The 14,270-nt window shown below is 56.8% G+C and overlaps 2 protein-coding genes across 11 annotated transcripts; one reads left to right on the top strand and one right to left on the bottom strand.

Annotated features, from left to right (window-relative positions):
- Nucleotides 1-430: 430 nt before the first annotated feature.
- On the top strand, nucleotides 431-8,673 carry CKAP2L (cytoskeleton associated protein 2 like). Of its 3 annotated transcripts, none has more exons than XM_027704232.1 (9): nucleotides 431-518; nucleotides 1,508-1,574; nucleotides 2,880-2,946; nucleotides 4,197-5,290; nucleotides 5,725-5,917; nucleotides 7,159-7,314; nucleotides 7,656-7,716; nucleotides 8,027-8,174; nucleotides 8,266-8,673. In XM_027704232.1, the coding sequence occupies exons 1-9, from the start codon at nucleotides 446-448 to the stop codon at nucleotides 8,507-8,509; spliced, it is 2,103 nt and encodes a 700-aa protein (XP_027560033.1). In that variant the 5' UTR covers nucleotides 431-445; the 3' UTR covers nucleotides 8,510-8,673. The 3 variants fall into 3 exon arrangements, 2 of the variants coding, with proteins under 2 accessions (XP_027560033.1, XP_027560031.1); XM_027704230.1 differs by lacking the exon at nucleotides 431-518 and adding an exon at nucleotides 969-1,410; XR_003537417.1 differs by lacking the exons at nucleotides 431-518; nucleotides 7,656-7,716; nucleotides 8,027-8,174; nucleotides 8,266-8,673 and adding an exon at nucleotides 964-1,410 and having other exon boundaries at nucleotides 5,725-7,080; nucleotides 7,159-7,271.
- Nucleotides 5,230-13,981, bottom strand: LOC113977806 (cytosolic purine 5'-nucleotidase-like). 8 transcript variants are annotated; one of them, XM_027704233.1, is made up of 18 exons: nucleotides 13,888-13,981; nucleotides 13,308-13,381; nucleotides 13,102-13,219; nucleotides 12,937-13,032; nucleotides 12,760-12,851; nucleotides 12,612-12,669; nucleotides 12,399-12,492; nucleotides 12,232-12,285; nucleotides 12,048-12,131; nucleotides 11,869-11,910; nucleotides 11,674-11,781; nucleotides 11,447-11,513; nucleotides 11,205-11,375; nucleotides 10,977-11,028; nucleotides 10,829-10,889; nucleotides 10,533-10,709; nucleotides 10,283-10,425; nucleotides 8,798-10,185 (listed from the first exon to the last, which is right to left on the bottom strand). In XM_027704233.1, exons 1-18 carry the CDS (start codon nucleotides 13,974-13,976, stop codon nucleotides 10,002-10,004), a joined length of 1,764 nt encoding a protein of 587 aa, XP_027560034.1. In that variant the 5' UTR covers nucleotides 13,977-13,981; the 3' UTR covers nucleotides 8,798-10,001. The 8 variants fall into 8 exon arrangements, with proteins under 8 accessions (XP_027560040.1, XP_027560034.1, XP_027560035.1 ...); XM_027704234.1 differs by having other exon boundaries at nucleotides 12,432-12,492; XM_027704237.1 differs by having other exon boundaries at nucleotides 10,019-10,185; nucleotides 10,283-10,384.
- Between the last annotated feature and the right edge of the window lie 289 nt (nucleotides 13,982-14,270).

The raw sequence follows: 14,270 nt of genomic DNA, 5'->3' as shown, positions 1-14,270 counted from the left end.
CCACAGTGCAGCAGGACAGCAAGAGGCATGGCACGGCATGGCGTGGCATTACATGGCATGGTATGACATCACATAGTATGGTATGGTGTGCCGTGTCACGCAATTTCACACCACACCATGCCATATCATGCGATGCCATCGCACAGCACGGCATGGCATGGCACGACACTGCGTGGCGTTGCATGGCGTAGCGTGCCCAGGCGTGGCACGGCTTCACATACCGTGGCGTGGCATGTTGTGGCCTGGCACAGTGTGTCACGACATGTCGCAGTGCGTCCCCCTGTGTCACCGCAGGGCCCCGCCCGCGGGGGCTCGGCTGCCAAAGAGGGCCGTTGTCTCCTCCCCCTGACCGCCTCCAGCCAATCACAGCTCTTCTCTCTGCCGGCCCCGCCGCCAGCCGCCGGCTAATTCTCTCTATTGGTCGGTTTGAAGAAAGCGGCGGCCAATGGACGCGGCGCGGCGGTTGGTGGAAGTGCCGGTGGTCGCAGCGCCGGGGATGGAGCGCGCGGGGGCGGCCGGTGAGGGACTGGGGGGTCCCGGGGCCGGGTTCGAGGGGTCCCGAGGCTGGGGCCTGCGGGCGCTCCCTGTGCAGGGCCCTGTGGGGGTGACGGGGAGCGGAGCTCTGGGGTCCTGCGACCTGGGGACCCTCTGGGACGGGGACACTCCGCGGGGACCTTGCGGGGTGGCCGCGAGTGCCGTGGGATGGGAGTGCGGGGGGTGCTGGCCTGGGGGCGGCCAGAGACAGGCCAGTGGGGGCCCGTTGGTAGAGGGACGGGGGCGGCCTGAGGGGCTGCTGGGGCCTTGGGAAGGAGGTTGGGGTGGTCAGAGGGGGTGAGGGTGCGGCAACCCGTGGGGGGTACCCACGAAACGGGCCCAGGGACGCGGTCTGGGAGGAGGGCAGTATGAGAGGACTGGGGGTGGTCGGGGGGCCGCGATGCTTTTGGGGCTTTGTGGAAGCCTTTCAAGGCAAAGGGCTGGGGGTGCTGGAGATGCCCTCGGAGCCCAGGACACACGGGGGGTGAGGGTGGGACAGTGTTAGGAATGTAGGGGGTCCTGGGGACAGGGTGATGCTGGAGTCTTGCCCCAGTGCCGCAGCCATACTGGGGGATGTCAGAGGTATCCTCTGTCCCCCTGCTGCGATACTCCTCGTTTTTCCCTGTTGCCTGTCTTAGAAGAGGTTTTGGCCACCACTGGGTGCAGGCCTGAAGGATACACAGCTGCAAGGGGATCATGGGCAGCATCTCCCCTTTCCCTCTGCAAACTGACTGAGCCTGGCACAGCTGAGGTGTTGAGCAGCACCACGCTGTGAGGGTCAGGGAGCTTAAGTGCCAATGAGCCTCTGGGCAATATCGTGTGCATTGGAATTTCAGGGCACAGCATTGCCAGGCTCCCCAGGCAGAGGAGTGCAAGGTAATGTGTGAGGGTAACAGAAATCATTTGTCATGGGTACTCCTTCTCCATGGACTAAGGCAGTGCTGCATGCACATCTCCTGTCATCTCTCTGCAGAGCAGCGGAGGAGCCAGCTGCAGAACTGCCGAGCAGCCAAGGAAAGGCTGAAATGCCCGAGTGCAAAGTAAGTCAAGAGGATGATGGGCTTGAACTAGATGATCTGTAAAGGTCCCTTCCGGCCCAAATTGCTCAGTGATTCTCTGAGTTATAAGTGACTTTTCCTCACTGGCCTGTGTCTGCTTTCTCTCACCTGCATACAGAGAACCAGCTCCTGCCAGGACCCTGTCTGGGTTCTGCCCCCATAGCACCCTAGCTCTATAGTTACTGGCAGTGGGATCAAAAGAACAGCTTGAGTGCTGGCATTTCCCAATGGTTGATGGAATCTCTTCTGAGTATTTTATGAATCTCTGTGAAACCTTCTCATCTCGGCTCCTGGCTCTGGCGGAACAGACCTTGCTGCCCACAACTCAGCTTCAGAATTGGGTCTCAAGGAAGGGGTGGTTGGAATCTCACACTGGTTTTTAATGGCAGCTTCTAGTGGCCTTTGGGATAGGTTAATATCAGGAAGGGGCATTTTCAGTGCATATGACAGGAAAATATGGGGAGAAGTAGGATCAGAGAGCAGAAAGAGCAAACAGATCCCTGGTGCCAGGCTCTGGGAAACACCACTAATGTAATAGAAATGAAGAGAGAAGATTCAGGACTTTTCTTTATGGCATAGTATAGCACTTGTGTAGAACTGGGATGATCACCTCACTATCTGGGCTCTTTTCTTACAGAAAAATACCTGCACAGGCATTAACCTTCCCTGAGGGCTCAGCTGCTTGCCCCAGAGCTGAGGAGTGGGAGAACTCCATAGCTGGCTGCTGTCAGAGGGCTCGAATTCCAGGAGGAGAAGGGGGAGGAGGACGGGACTGTGGTAGCTGACAGTGGGCTGCTGTCCCACCTTCCTGCTTTGCTGCCAGTATCCGGGCAGTTGTGGGGCTCGTGGGTTGGTCATGCTGCAGTGAGCCCTGGCTGGGACACTCCAAGGCACCACTGTGACCTGCAGCGTAGCAGCAGCATGACCTCAGCTGTCTGTGGCACACAGGACAAGTCAGGAGCCTCAAAACCCCTTACCTGCCAGACCCTAACCCGCATGAACCATTTTGGTTACTTTTGTTGTCTGTGGAAGTTCTGTGACAACCTTGGATGTTAATGGTCTGTGTTGCTTTTCTATTGCTTCACAAAAGAAAAAGAATTACAGAATGTGGTACTTCCTTGACAGGTTTTTGATTTCTGAAAGCTTCTCCTAAGCTCCTGTGTATGAAACAACCAGCGGTGGGTTAGATATTTGAGCCTTTCTGCAATGGCTGATAAATAACCCAATCAGTTGTTAAATAACCCAGTAACATGTTAAATAACCTGATAACTTTTTTGACTCTTACAGACCCTTTTTAAAGGACCGGACAAATGACTTGAATCCACCCTTAGAACCAGTTTCTAAACTCAAGCATGTAAGTAGAAAACTTTTGAGTCTTTCATACTTGAAGTGAGTCTGGGCAGAACAGGGTTGCCTGTTGCAAATGAGTGTTTTAGGGTTGCTTAAAGAAACACCATCAAAGGTATTGGCAAAAGCAAGTTTAATATAAAAGAGAAAGCACAAAAAAGTTCATTGGCAAGGTTCATCTACTACTTACTGGATGGTTAAAGCACACAGAGAAAAAGCAAACTAGAACCTAAAATCAATCAATCTAAAACAAAACCAACCTAAAAATTATCTATGTTGAGGTTGGGGGTTGGGCCAGAGGAGGGAAGGGTGAGGATGGGAAAGGGCAAGGATAAAAAGGAATAAGGAAGACCCATCTGTTGAGTCACAAGTTTCAGAGCAGACCCCCTTGCTAATCTGAGGCCAGGACTTGACCACAGTTTAGGCCTACAGGTTCTAACAGCACTTAATCAATAGGTTAAGTTAAACAATTTAGCAAAGTATTCATATAGAATTTACTGTAGCACAACAGTAAGTCACAGGCCTGATTGACTTACAAATCTAAAGTACTTAAGAACCAAGGAGAGCCACCTTCATGGTACATTTGCTGTAGCATATTCACACTCACATGCACACAGGCCTAAAGAGTCTGTACGAGGTACCCGCGAAAAATTCCCCTCAAATTCAGTGAAGGACTCACATCACTGCCTTTGCATCTTCTCAATGGGTGAGGGGTTGAGCCTCAAGGAGAGGCTCCATCGTCCTCGTTTGCTGATCCTCCAAGTACAGTAAATGTAAGAGTTTGCTGGCTCTGAGAGGCCCCACTCAGAGGGAGATAGTGGTCATAGCCCACTGCAGTCCAGGAGAGCTCAAAGGGTCTCACTGAGGACCTCTATTTATAGGGTCACAAGAGAGTGGGCTTTAGTCATAATAATTTTTCATCCTTGCTGCAATTTGGGTCAGTAACTTTCTTTGCAAACCACATCCCCAAGTCAGGGTCATGAGTTCCTGACTCCAAATGAGGACACTCAACAGATTGCTAAATAGCTGGCAATGAGTCAACTACTTATTTTTTCAGAGGAGCTTAGTTTAGTTTAGTTAGGAGTTTCAATTTGGAAGACTGATCCTTCGCCCACGTCCTGGTGGGTGCTACGTTACTGTTCTGTTGACAACTGCTTTGTCACCACAGGCCTTCACATGGCTGTCCCCCTGGGCCAGCTGTCAGGGTCTGACCAAGCTGAGCTCTCCTTGGAGCTGAGGGCTGCTTTGTCTCTCCAGGTTGACAGGAACAAGAAGGATGTTCTCAGAAATGTGATGAAGAGTGCTCAGGAGGATGGCAAGCTTAGTGCCAAATCCACACAGCACACTGGCCCCGCTAGTCAGCAGAAGCCTTCAAGCACATCCCAGAGAGCAGTAGGGGTGCATCCAGTGCAGCCAGGGAAGAGCACAAAGCTTCCTGCTTCTGCACAGACCAGAGGCAGGCTCCCACCTCCAGGCTCTGGTCACCTAAATCCAGAAAGGAAGCAGAAGTCTGCACAGGACGCTGTCACCGCTGCAGCACTTCATGTGGGAAGTGACCACTCCCCTCCTGGAGCGCCTTGGTCCCTGAATGAGGAGCTGCAGGATGGGCTGGTCTGCCACAAGGAAAACTTCAGCCCACGAGCCTCCACACTCCCAGAGCTAAACAGAGATTTCCAATTTGATGGAAGCAGTCTTGGGAAGAAGAGAGTCTTGGCTTACAGGCAACCTCAGCCCGTTGTGGGCCCAGAGGACAAAATTAATAACTGCCAGGCTAAGAAAGACCCAGTTCCAGATAAATTCAGGAAAATCCTGCCAAGCTCAAAGAGCGTGTCTCAAAAAACAAGTGTCAGAACTCAGCCATTGCAGCCCCCTAGGTACCTTCCTGCTTCTGCTAATTTGCTACATAAAAACCCAGGGACAAACCAGGAAAAAACTACTACAGTGAGGCAACCTGTGGGAAAGCCACCTGGCACAGCTCCAGTGGGAGTTTTTAAGCACCGGTTCCGACCTCCCCCAATGAGAAGTTCTCCCACTAAGCCTCTGGCCTCAGGCAGGCCCCAGGGGACAACAAACCTGAAATCCAGCCTGAACCGAGGTGGCACTATGCCACGGCCAAGGCCCATGATTAAAGGGGGGATGGACAGGAAGGACACGAACGTGGTGCATCCCAGACACACAGCAACATCCCAAGGGATAGACCATGCAAACCAGGCTCCCAGCTCACACTGCTCCAAAATTCATGCACTTGAGGGTGATTTGAGGAGTAGGAAAGATCAGCTTAAGCCGGAGCTGCCGAAGGCAATTGTGCAGTATGGGCGTGTTCCAAGGATCCCGTCAGCTGCGGATCGTAAGTAAGTGGCAGCGTTGGCCACCTGGGTCTTGCTTCCAGGGAACAGCAGAGTATAAGGGTTTGACTGGGTGAGCCAGCACCATCCTGCTGAAAATGGGATCTGAAGTTTCTATCAGTGAAGGCTTGTTGGGAGGTTGATGCCCCGGAAAAGAGAGAGTTGGGAAAGATGTTGGGTGGGGCCCTGAGTTCCTCTCCCACCAATTCAGTGAGTGGGAGGAAAGTGTGTGGCCATTCTTTTTTAGCCTCAAGGCTTACACTTGTGAGGGTTTTCCTTTCCCAGTCTAGAGCTCAGATGTGTTTTTGGGATAAATGTACCAGTTCTTCCTGAGCAGCTGAAGTCAGCTAACTGGGGATTCTATTAAAAAAACAGTATCTTGGCAAGAGCTGGCTGCCTGCTGGGGTGGTAACCAAGGTGATACTTTGGTCCTTGGACAGGAAACAGCTGGAGGAGTGGTTGGCATCGAAAGGCAAGAAATACAAGCGGCCGCCGATGACGCTGCTTCAGAAGCAGGCAGTGAAGCCGCCCTGCAGAAAGGTCAAGGCAAAAGAGAAGCAAGAGAATCCAGAGCAGCGCTGCCTGGTGAAGATCAACAACATATTGACTGAGTGCCTGAAGTTTGTTGAGGAGGTGGGAATGGGAAAGGGGCTGCTTGAACAGGCTCCTCCTCCCCTGGAGCATCCCAGGGGATGCAGACCATGTACCTTCACAGCACAGGGGGGTTGGGAGCAAGCGTTCAGTTGCCAGAAGGGAAACATGGGTAGGGAAGATAAAAGTCCTCATGGAGTTATGGGTAGGTCAAAGGCACATGGTGAGCTACACTGACAGGGAAAACGGAGAAGTACCCCCATCAAAAGGGACTGTTGTGGTTTAACCCCAGCCAGCAGCCAAGCCCCTCACAGCCACTCACTCATTCCCCCACCAGTGGGATCAGAAAGAGAATCATAAGGGTAAAAGTTACAGAACTTGTGGATTGAGATAAAGACAGTTTAACAGGGAAAGTGAAAGCCATGCACACAAGCAAAGCGAAACAAGGAATTTATTCCCTTCTTCCCATGGGCAGATTCAGACACCTCCAGGAGAGCAGGGCCCCATCACATGTAATGGGGACTTGGGAAGACAGACAACATCGCTCCAAATGTCCCCCCACTTTATATACTGAACATATCGTCTGGAATATCCCTTTGGTTAGTTTGGGTCACCTGTCCCAGCTGTATCTCTTCCCAATCTCCCATGCACCCTGAGCACGCTCCCCAGCGAGGCAGTATGAGAAAACAGAAAAGGCCTTGGCTCTCTGTAAGGCCTGCTCAGCAATAACAAAAACATCTTTATCATCACTGTGTTCAGCACAGATCCCAAACACAGCCTCATACCAACCACTGGGAAGGAAATTAACTCTACCCCAGCCAAAAGCAGTGTGGGACTCACTTGTGTCATTGACGGTGTTCTGGAAACTGGCAGTGTAGTCTGCAAGAGCAATGTCTGCAACAGAAACCCAGGCTGATTGAACCAACTTGAAGTAGATCCCTGTTGGTGTCACGGTCTGAGGTATGGCTCTAGAGGGGGACCACTGCTGGGAACACTGACTGCTAGCCCTGCTCCAGGATTTAGTGGCTCCAATAATGCCAGCACTGGAGTGTATCTCTTGACAGCTCTTTGGAGTACTAGACTCATTTATTCAAGGGGAAGATAGAGGCAGGACAGCTTTTATCTGCCCATTGTTATGTAGGAGACTTGTAAACCCAGACTCCTGAGACCTTCTTTCTCCTGAAGAGTGCTGGAAGCACGGTCAGGTACTGACAGCTCCCCGCTGCACACCCTTGTCCTCGCCATGGACACCTTTCTCCAGGTCCTTGCCCTTCTCCTTGCAGGATGTCCATGCAGAGGAGCTCTCAAAAGTGCTGTCTGTTGTGCCCCAGGCAGAGAAATTTGCCAAATTCTGGATCTGCCAAGCAAAGCTGCTGGCCCGGAGTGGCCCCTTTGATGTGATGGGGCTGTACAGAGCAGCAGTCTGCGCAGGCGCTCAGGTGCGTGGGGCTCACCAGCTCCCTATGGTCCCTGCCTCAGAATGGGTGGGCTTCCTCGAGATCCTGGGGGGCTGGATTTTGGGATGAGCTTAGCAGCACTAATGAGTGGTGAAAAAGCCCTTTAGAGCTGCTGGTCCTGTTCCATGGGCAGGGTGGGCACCTGCTCAGCTGTGCTGGGTGCTGACTTATCCCACTGGGAGAAGGGGAATCCTGCAGCCTCTTCCTGCTGTCCTCAGCATGGGGTGTTGTGATGCAGCAAAAGCCTTTCCTCCTATTCAGCTATAACTGGTCTCCATTGCCATGCCAGACCTGCCCTGACCCATGTTCTGCTTTTCCTGCAGCCACTCCAGGAGCTCAGGGATGTTCTTGATATTTTGAAGGCTGCAGGCCACACATCAGAAGGTAACCTGAACATAGGGGAGCCGTCTGGAGTGTGGGCAGACCAAGGCTCCCTGCTGCTGCCATCTGGGAAACAGCACGTTCTGCAGTCTGTCCCAGCACCCCGTGTCCCTCTTGACTTTGATGGAGATTGAGTGTTTTGAAAGTCTGGAATCCTGATCCCAATAATGGGGCAATGTTCCTCTGCCAGGGCTGGGGAGGGTCCTGGCCCCGGCACACCTCCACAGCCAGGCCTGTGTCCGAAACACCACAGTGTAATTCCTCCCCAGCTGGCACTCTCTGCAACTGCATTGCCCTTTTCCTCTCTTGCCAGGGGAAAAGGCTGAGCAACCCATTCCTTGGGAGCCTACAACACCTTGTCCAGGTGAGAGGGAGCCCGTAGCATCGACTCCAGGCCCAGTGGGGAGGCCCCTGACCTCCCTACCTCTCTCAGTCAAGTTACGGGTCACATCTGCATCCAGGTAAGGCTGAACCCCCTGCTCCTGGCAACATGCACCCTCCATGCCAGTGCTCCTCCACAGGGTTTACCCAAGGCTCTTGTCCTCTCCACAGAGGAAGGGAGTTACCGAAAGGCCCGGAATTGAAATTCCTGACGCCCGTGCGGCGCTCGTTGCGGGTTGAGCGGGCTGGGAGCCACTACCCAGAGATGCTGAAGGACCATGACCCTGTGGTGTCATCCCTCAGTGAAATCCTGGATGCTGAAGAGGAGACTCAGTTCATCTTCCAGAAAAACAAGGCTTTGCCAGAGGTGACGGGGCTGGAGGGTTTGAGTTCATGTACCCCTGAGAGCTGCTAAGGGGTTCCTGGTGGAGCCAGTCCACCTGCCCCCTGTGCTGCCTCGCACACACTCCACTGGCTTCTCTTGCTGCCCCTTGGGTGTAAGCGTGGGGGAGTGGCACAGAATAAGCTTGTTTGAAATATCTAAGTGCTGTTTTAAATATATTAAAGACTTGCAGTAGAGATGTGTGTGGCCTAGTGAGCAGTGTGGAAGACTGCATTCCCCAGGACTGTCCTCAGCTCCTCTGCCTAATTTTCCTGCTGTAGGATGGTATCAGCCATTCTGCAACATTCCAAGCACCTCTCAGTGTTTTAGAAGTGATGTCCCAAAGGATTTGCTCTGGAGCTGCCTTGTGCCATACCTGGACAGCATCTGGATGTCCCTGCTGAGAGGCACGTGCAGCCCCAGTGTCCAGAGGCACGGGCAGAAGTACTAGCTCTGCCTGAGGGGTTGGGAGACCTGCAACACTCCAGCAGCTTCTGTGCAGGCTGACAGCAGCACCCAAAGTGGTGCAGAGGACCTTGGGGTGCAGCAGGCCAGGCCCCCAAACTCCTGGGCATGGTTGGGGTCCAGGATGGGCCAGTGAGTGCAGATGAGCCCTGTATGTGCACTCGGGGCCCCTCTGGTGCTGTCCTTGCAGCTGGAGCAGGCCGTGGCACAAGGTACCAGGCGAGGGGTTGGCTCTGGGGTGGGTAAGGGGTCCCTGCTGCAAGCAGTGACCGTACAGCTGCTGTAGAGGGTGGGGGGAGCCCCACTGTCACCTGCCCAACCCCAGTAAGCAATGGTCCTGACCCCATCCCACGCTTTTGCCTCCTCTTTCCCTCCCGACACACCCACCCTCGGTCTTGGCTCAGCATCTCTGCTGAGTCCTGGATGCCGGAAGAAGTCTTGGAGCAGTGTCCTGGCATCTGGCATGGGGCTTGGCTCCACTCTGGGGAGCACCGCTGGCCTAGTTCCCTTCTCTGCAGAGGAGAGGTGACCCGGGGCTGCCACCTTCTGCCCAGTGGCTTGTGCTTGTCCCAGCTGCTGGGAATTGCCCTTTGCCCCCACCTCCCAGGTGCAGGGACAAAGCAGTTTTCCTTTAAAACAGCCAATTTTATGTCTCTGTGGTGCCAGGAGTTTGAGTATCTTTTATAAATAGAAAAGGGTAGCAAACAGAAGAGGGGAACAGCAGGTGAAGGGGGTTCCCACAGAGCAGCTGCCACCTCCAGAGCCTCCCCCTGCTCCACCCAGGGCCACAGTGGAGAGGCTGGAGGGACAGGAGCTGCAGGGGCCCTGACTGGTGCAGCAGGCCTCCGGTGATACTGGAGCAGCAACACTGCCCGCTCACCCTGGCATTGGGTGGCCCCAGGCTGCCGTTGAGCTGGCAGGAAGGATGTTAGTTAAAGTGGGGGCACAGGGCAGCCAGCAGAATTGGGGGGGGGGCCCTCTCCTGGCTCCAGGCACAGTTGGGAGAAGGACCCCACAGCCTAAGGACAGGTGTGATGGGGGCCATGGTCAGGGCCACCAATCATCCTGTGGCCACCAAAGGTGGCGGCTGACCATGGGTGGCTTCGGTCTGGCAGTGCAAGTGGTCCAGGGCCACCAAATGCCCTCCTGTGGGGCTGGCACCTGCCAGAGCAGCAGCCATTGGTGCTGGGGTGGGCTCAGGCTTCTCCATCATCCTCCTCCTCCCCGCTGGAGTCTTGGGGGACCTGAGACAGTGAGAGGGCTCAGTGGGCACAGGACCCCATGGGCATCAGCGTGGCAGGACACCCATGTCCTTCTGCCTCTCTGTTCCCTGCCACCCACCTGCTGGCCAGGGTGGCTATGCCGGGCCAGCCAGGGGGGCAGGGCTGTGCCAACCTCCCCCGAGTCCAGCCGAGTGTGCTCCACCGTTGACTCATGTGCCATCTGCAGGGGGGACAAGGCTCCCAGAGAGAGTCTAGCGCAGGCTGGGTTGGGTGCCCACCCAATGCTTCCATCAGCCCCATGTCCCTCTCAGGTAGAGAGGGAAACCGAGGCACAGTGGGTGAGCAGGGGGGGGTTGGGGGCTGCGTACCAGGACAGGGGGTGCCCGGAAGAGGTAGCTGAAGGGGTAGTAGAGGAAGTTGATGAAGGAGGCAGCATAGAGGTCTGCGTAGCGCATCAACTGGTTGGCGAAGAGCGTCTGGCGTGAGCCGCAGCGGAAGAGGCTGCCCATCTTCCCGTAGCACATGTCCATCTCATGTGTGACTTTCTAGGGGTGCAGCAAGACAGTCAGGGCACCCAATGCCCCCCAGGGTGCCCAAGGGGGAAGTCATTGGAGGGGAGTGGGGCTGAGTTGTGTGCCAGCTGGGATGGTGTCCTGGGTGTCACCTGGATCCGACGCTTGATGGAGCTAATGTCTGGGCGCTCGCTGCTGCCGCTGTCCAAGTGCCTGGAATGGGACAGATCCGGCCGGAGGCTCACCTGGGAGATCCCCTGCAGGTGTTCCCACCCCTCCCTACTCCCCTCACCCACTCACTGGTACAGCTCAGCCAGGAAGAGATCGAGGCTCCGCAGCTCCTCGAACAGCTCTGCAAGGTCAATGTGGCTGGCTCAGTGCAGGAACATCCCCCACTGCCCAGCATGACTGACACAGAGGGTCAGGGCACAGCCCACTGGGGCGGTTTTGCCATCGAGAGGCATAGGAGGCTCCAGGCCACGTCCACCAGCAGGGCAGGGTCCGTGTCCCCAGCTAGGCACTGCTCACCGCTCTTCTCTGTCCAGACCTGCAGCTCACGGGCCAGCTCAGGCACCACCAGGAAGGTGCGCCAACCCTGCCGCTTCTTGGACTTCAGAATGTCCCCAAAGATGTGGTCCCCCATGTAAAGGATGTCTTTGCCTTTCACGCCCAGGAGGTCACACACCACATCTGAGGAGCCTGTGACAGCCAAGGGTCAGGGCGGGGGCATGGGCATGTCCCCCCTGACTGGAGCCTGGCCTAGCACTTACCGCCAGAGTAGACGGCGCAGTGCTGGAGGGGGCCGGTGTACGTCCCAATGCGCAGCTTCCCTGTGTCCTACGGGACGAGAGGACCCCGGGATAGGAACACCATTATCTGCTTCCGCTTGGTGCCCACCCAATGGTGAATCTACCCTGCTCTGCCCACAGGAGCCCCCATAGTGCTCAAATAGTGCCCACTGCCCCAACTGGCCCCACAACAGGGGAGGGGTCCCCACCGTGTCGACTTGGCGCAGGACGGTGCCCTCAGCGAAGAAGAGGGGCTTGCGGGTGTCCACCACAATCAGGTCAAAATAAGACCTCCAGGGGCGCTGTGGGGTGTCCGCCTGTGGATGCCAGGGAGGGGGGGTCAGCAAGAGGCTGCTGATGGCACCCTGAGCCCCCCACTCTGCCCACACTGGGGACAGACTCACCTTGTCCCCATCTCTGAAGTCAAACAGGTAGGACATGATGGCCTGCAAGGACATCCGGCACTGTCACCCATCCCCAGGGAAGGCAGACACTGACTGCGCTTTGACACCCTCCCCTCTGCCACCCCCATCCAGGGCAAGCTGGACCTGGCAGGGGGAGCACATGGACACCCCTTACTCACATCCGTGTATGTATAGTCACTGTTGGTGGCCAGGAAGACCTTCCCCACCTCCTTCATGCGGCTCAGCAGCAGTGGCACACGGGGCTGGTGAGGGGCAAGTCAGCATGGAGTGGGCTTAGGGGGACCAAGGGGAACTGGCAAAGGGGAGCAGGGTAGGGAGGGGTCCATGAGGATCTGCACATACGTCTTTCACCACATATTTCTCCAGGTTCTCCAGCGTCTTCTCCTTCAGGCAGCCCTGCAGAGTGGATGAAGGGAGGGGGCTGGCCAAAACCTCCCAGGTGTGTGTGTGGGGAATCTCCAGCACTCCCAGAACCACCCTCCCACCAGCCCCCTGCCCTCTGCACCCACAGAGAGGTGGACGTGGTCCATGGCCTCGCGCACATCCTGGAACATGCTTCGGAAGGACATGAAGAGGTTCCCGTGTTTGTAGCCGGTATCGCAGCTGCAACAATCAGAAATGGAGGGGGTGAAGGGGCTGCCCTGCCAAGTGAAGCTCCTCTGCAAGATTACCCCCTGCCATCTGATCCACCAGCAAGCCCCCACCCATCGCCTCCCTCTTACTTCACGTATCTGGAGCAGTTGGTGAAGAAGTCCACAAGACAGGCATAGAGGTGGGCCTCTGTGTGGGAGGGATATGTGAGAGGGGGTGCAGGATAGGACAGCAGTCCAAGGTGGTGGGGGTGTGAGGGAGACAGGGGTTGTCACTCACCCGTGAGGTTGAAGAGGGTGTTGAGGATGTGGAAGCGCTTCATGTCATCCCGCTGGATGAACTTATTGGGGTAATAGTGGAGGATTTCGGCTCTGGGGAGGAAGCATGGAGCTGCACCCCACTCCAAGGGTGCCCCTGTTCCCCCCTGCCCCTGAGGCGGGGGATTTCCAGACTCACCCCTTGAGGAAGCGGAAGCCATGGGCACAGACTAGCAGGTTCCCGTGGGAATCCACCTTCAACAGGTTCCCATACAGGGCATCGAACACCAGCCCCCTGCAACACACAGCTGTCAGCGGGTGGGGATCTCACCACCCTTCCCCAGGACCCCCTCCCCAAACTCACCGAGTGGGGAATGTGGGGTCATATTTGTAGGCAAGGATCTCGGGGGGGTACCCAATGGCGACAAGGTGCTCCAGTAACAGGGCAAAAGCCAGCTCCTCGTAGTCGGGGGACTTGTACACTGTAGGGAGTCAGAAGGGATGTGGACAGGGGCTCGGGGAGGGCTCCCACCACTGGCCCACCCTGTCTTAGGTTCCCCAAAAACGCACTGGCCAAGGTGTAGTCCATGTCAAAGCCAAAGCACTTGATCTTCTCCAGCGCCAGGCTCCGGTTGACAAAGATCCTGGAGGTAATCGGGTGGGGGGAGGAGTTATGGGGAAGGGGGGTTGTTTAGGGCTGGGGGTGGCACAAAGGAGGGGATGGGGATGTGTTCCCCCATCCCGGTCCCTGGTCAGTGCTCTGTGAGGGTCGTGTGCCTGTCCCAGCCCAAGGGCCCCATAGTGACTTACTGGAGCAGAAAAATGGGCTTTTGAGATGGAAATGGAGCTGGAGGGGAGGGGGGGCGGGAAGGGGGATGCGTGCTGCGCAAGGAGGGGGGACTGTGGGCCCCTGTTTTGGCCTGCCCCCACGCCTGACATGTCTACGTGGGGTGACCCCCAGGGGCTCCGCTCCCCCCCCTGACTCCCCCAAGATTCCTCTCCCGTGCCTGAACCCCGGTGCCCTTCCCTTGGGTCTTGCCTCCCCCCCCACCATGTGCCCTCCCCACCTGTCCCCTCCCAACTGTCTCCAAGGAGCCCCAAGTCCTGCTGCACCCCCAGCCCCCCGCTCCCCCAGCCCCCTCCCGCCCACCGGTGCTGGCAGTCCCTCCGCAGCGCCCGCGGGTCGCCCTGCCCCGGGCTCGGGGCCGCCGCCGGGCCTCGCTCCCCCTCGCTGCCCATCGCCACCGCCTGCGGCCACCGCCTGCGGCCGCCGCCGCTTTAAGGGGGCCCCGCGGGACCGCCCCGCCCCGGCCCCCGGCCCGGCCCCCCCCGGGCAGCACAGCCGGGACGAACCCGGGGCACCCCGGAGTGGTGACCCCAAATGGGGCGGTGACTCTGCCATGCCCCCTCCCTGGGGCAGTGACACCTCCCCACGCGCGCCCCCGCACACAGGGCAGCGCCCCCCGCAACCCTTAAACGGGGCTCCCCCTCCCCAGCAGTGTCCCCCAGCGCTGCCCCCGCCGCCCCCCTGGC

The sequence above is a fragment of the Neopelma chrysocephalum genome, unplaced genomic scaffold (genome assembly GCF_003984885.1).
Source record: "Neopelma chrysocephalum unplaced genomic scaffold, ASM398488v2 Primary Assembly neopelma1_262, whole genome shotgun sequence".
In the NCBI taxonomy this organism is placed as follows: domain Eukaryota; kingdom Metazoa; phylum Chordata; class Aves; order Passeriformes; family Pipridae; genus Neopelma; species Neopelma chrysocephalum.
The sequence above is the reverse complement of the archived record's forward strand: the minus strand, read 5'-3'. Positions and strand labels throughout refer to the sequence as shown.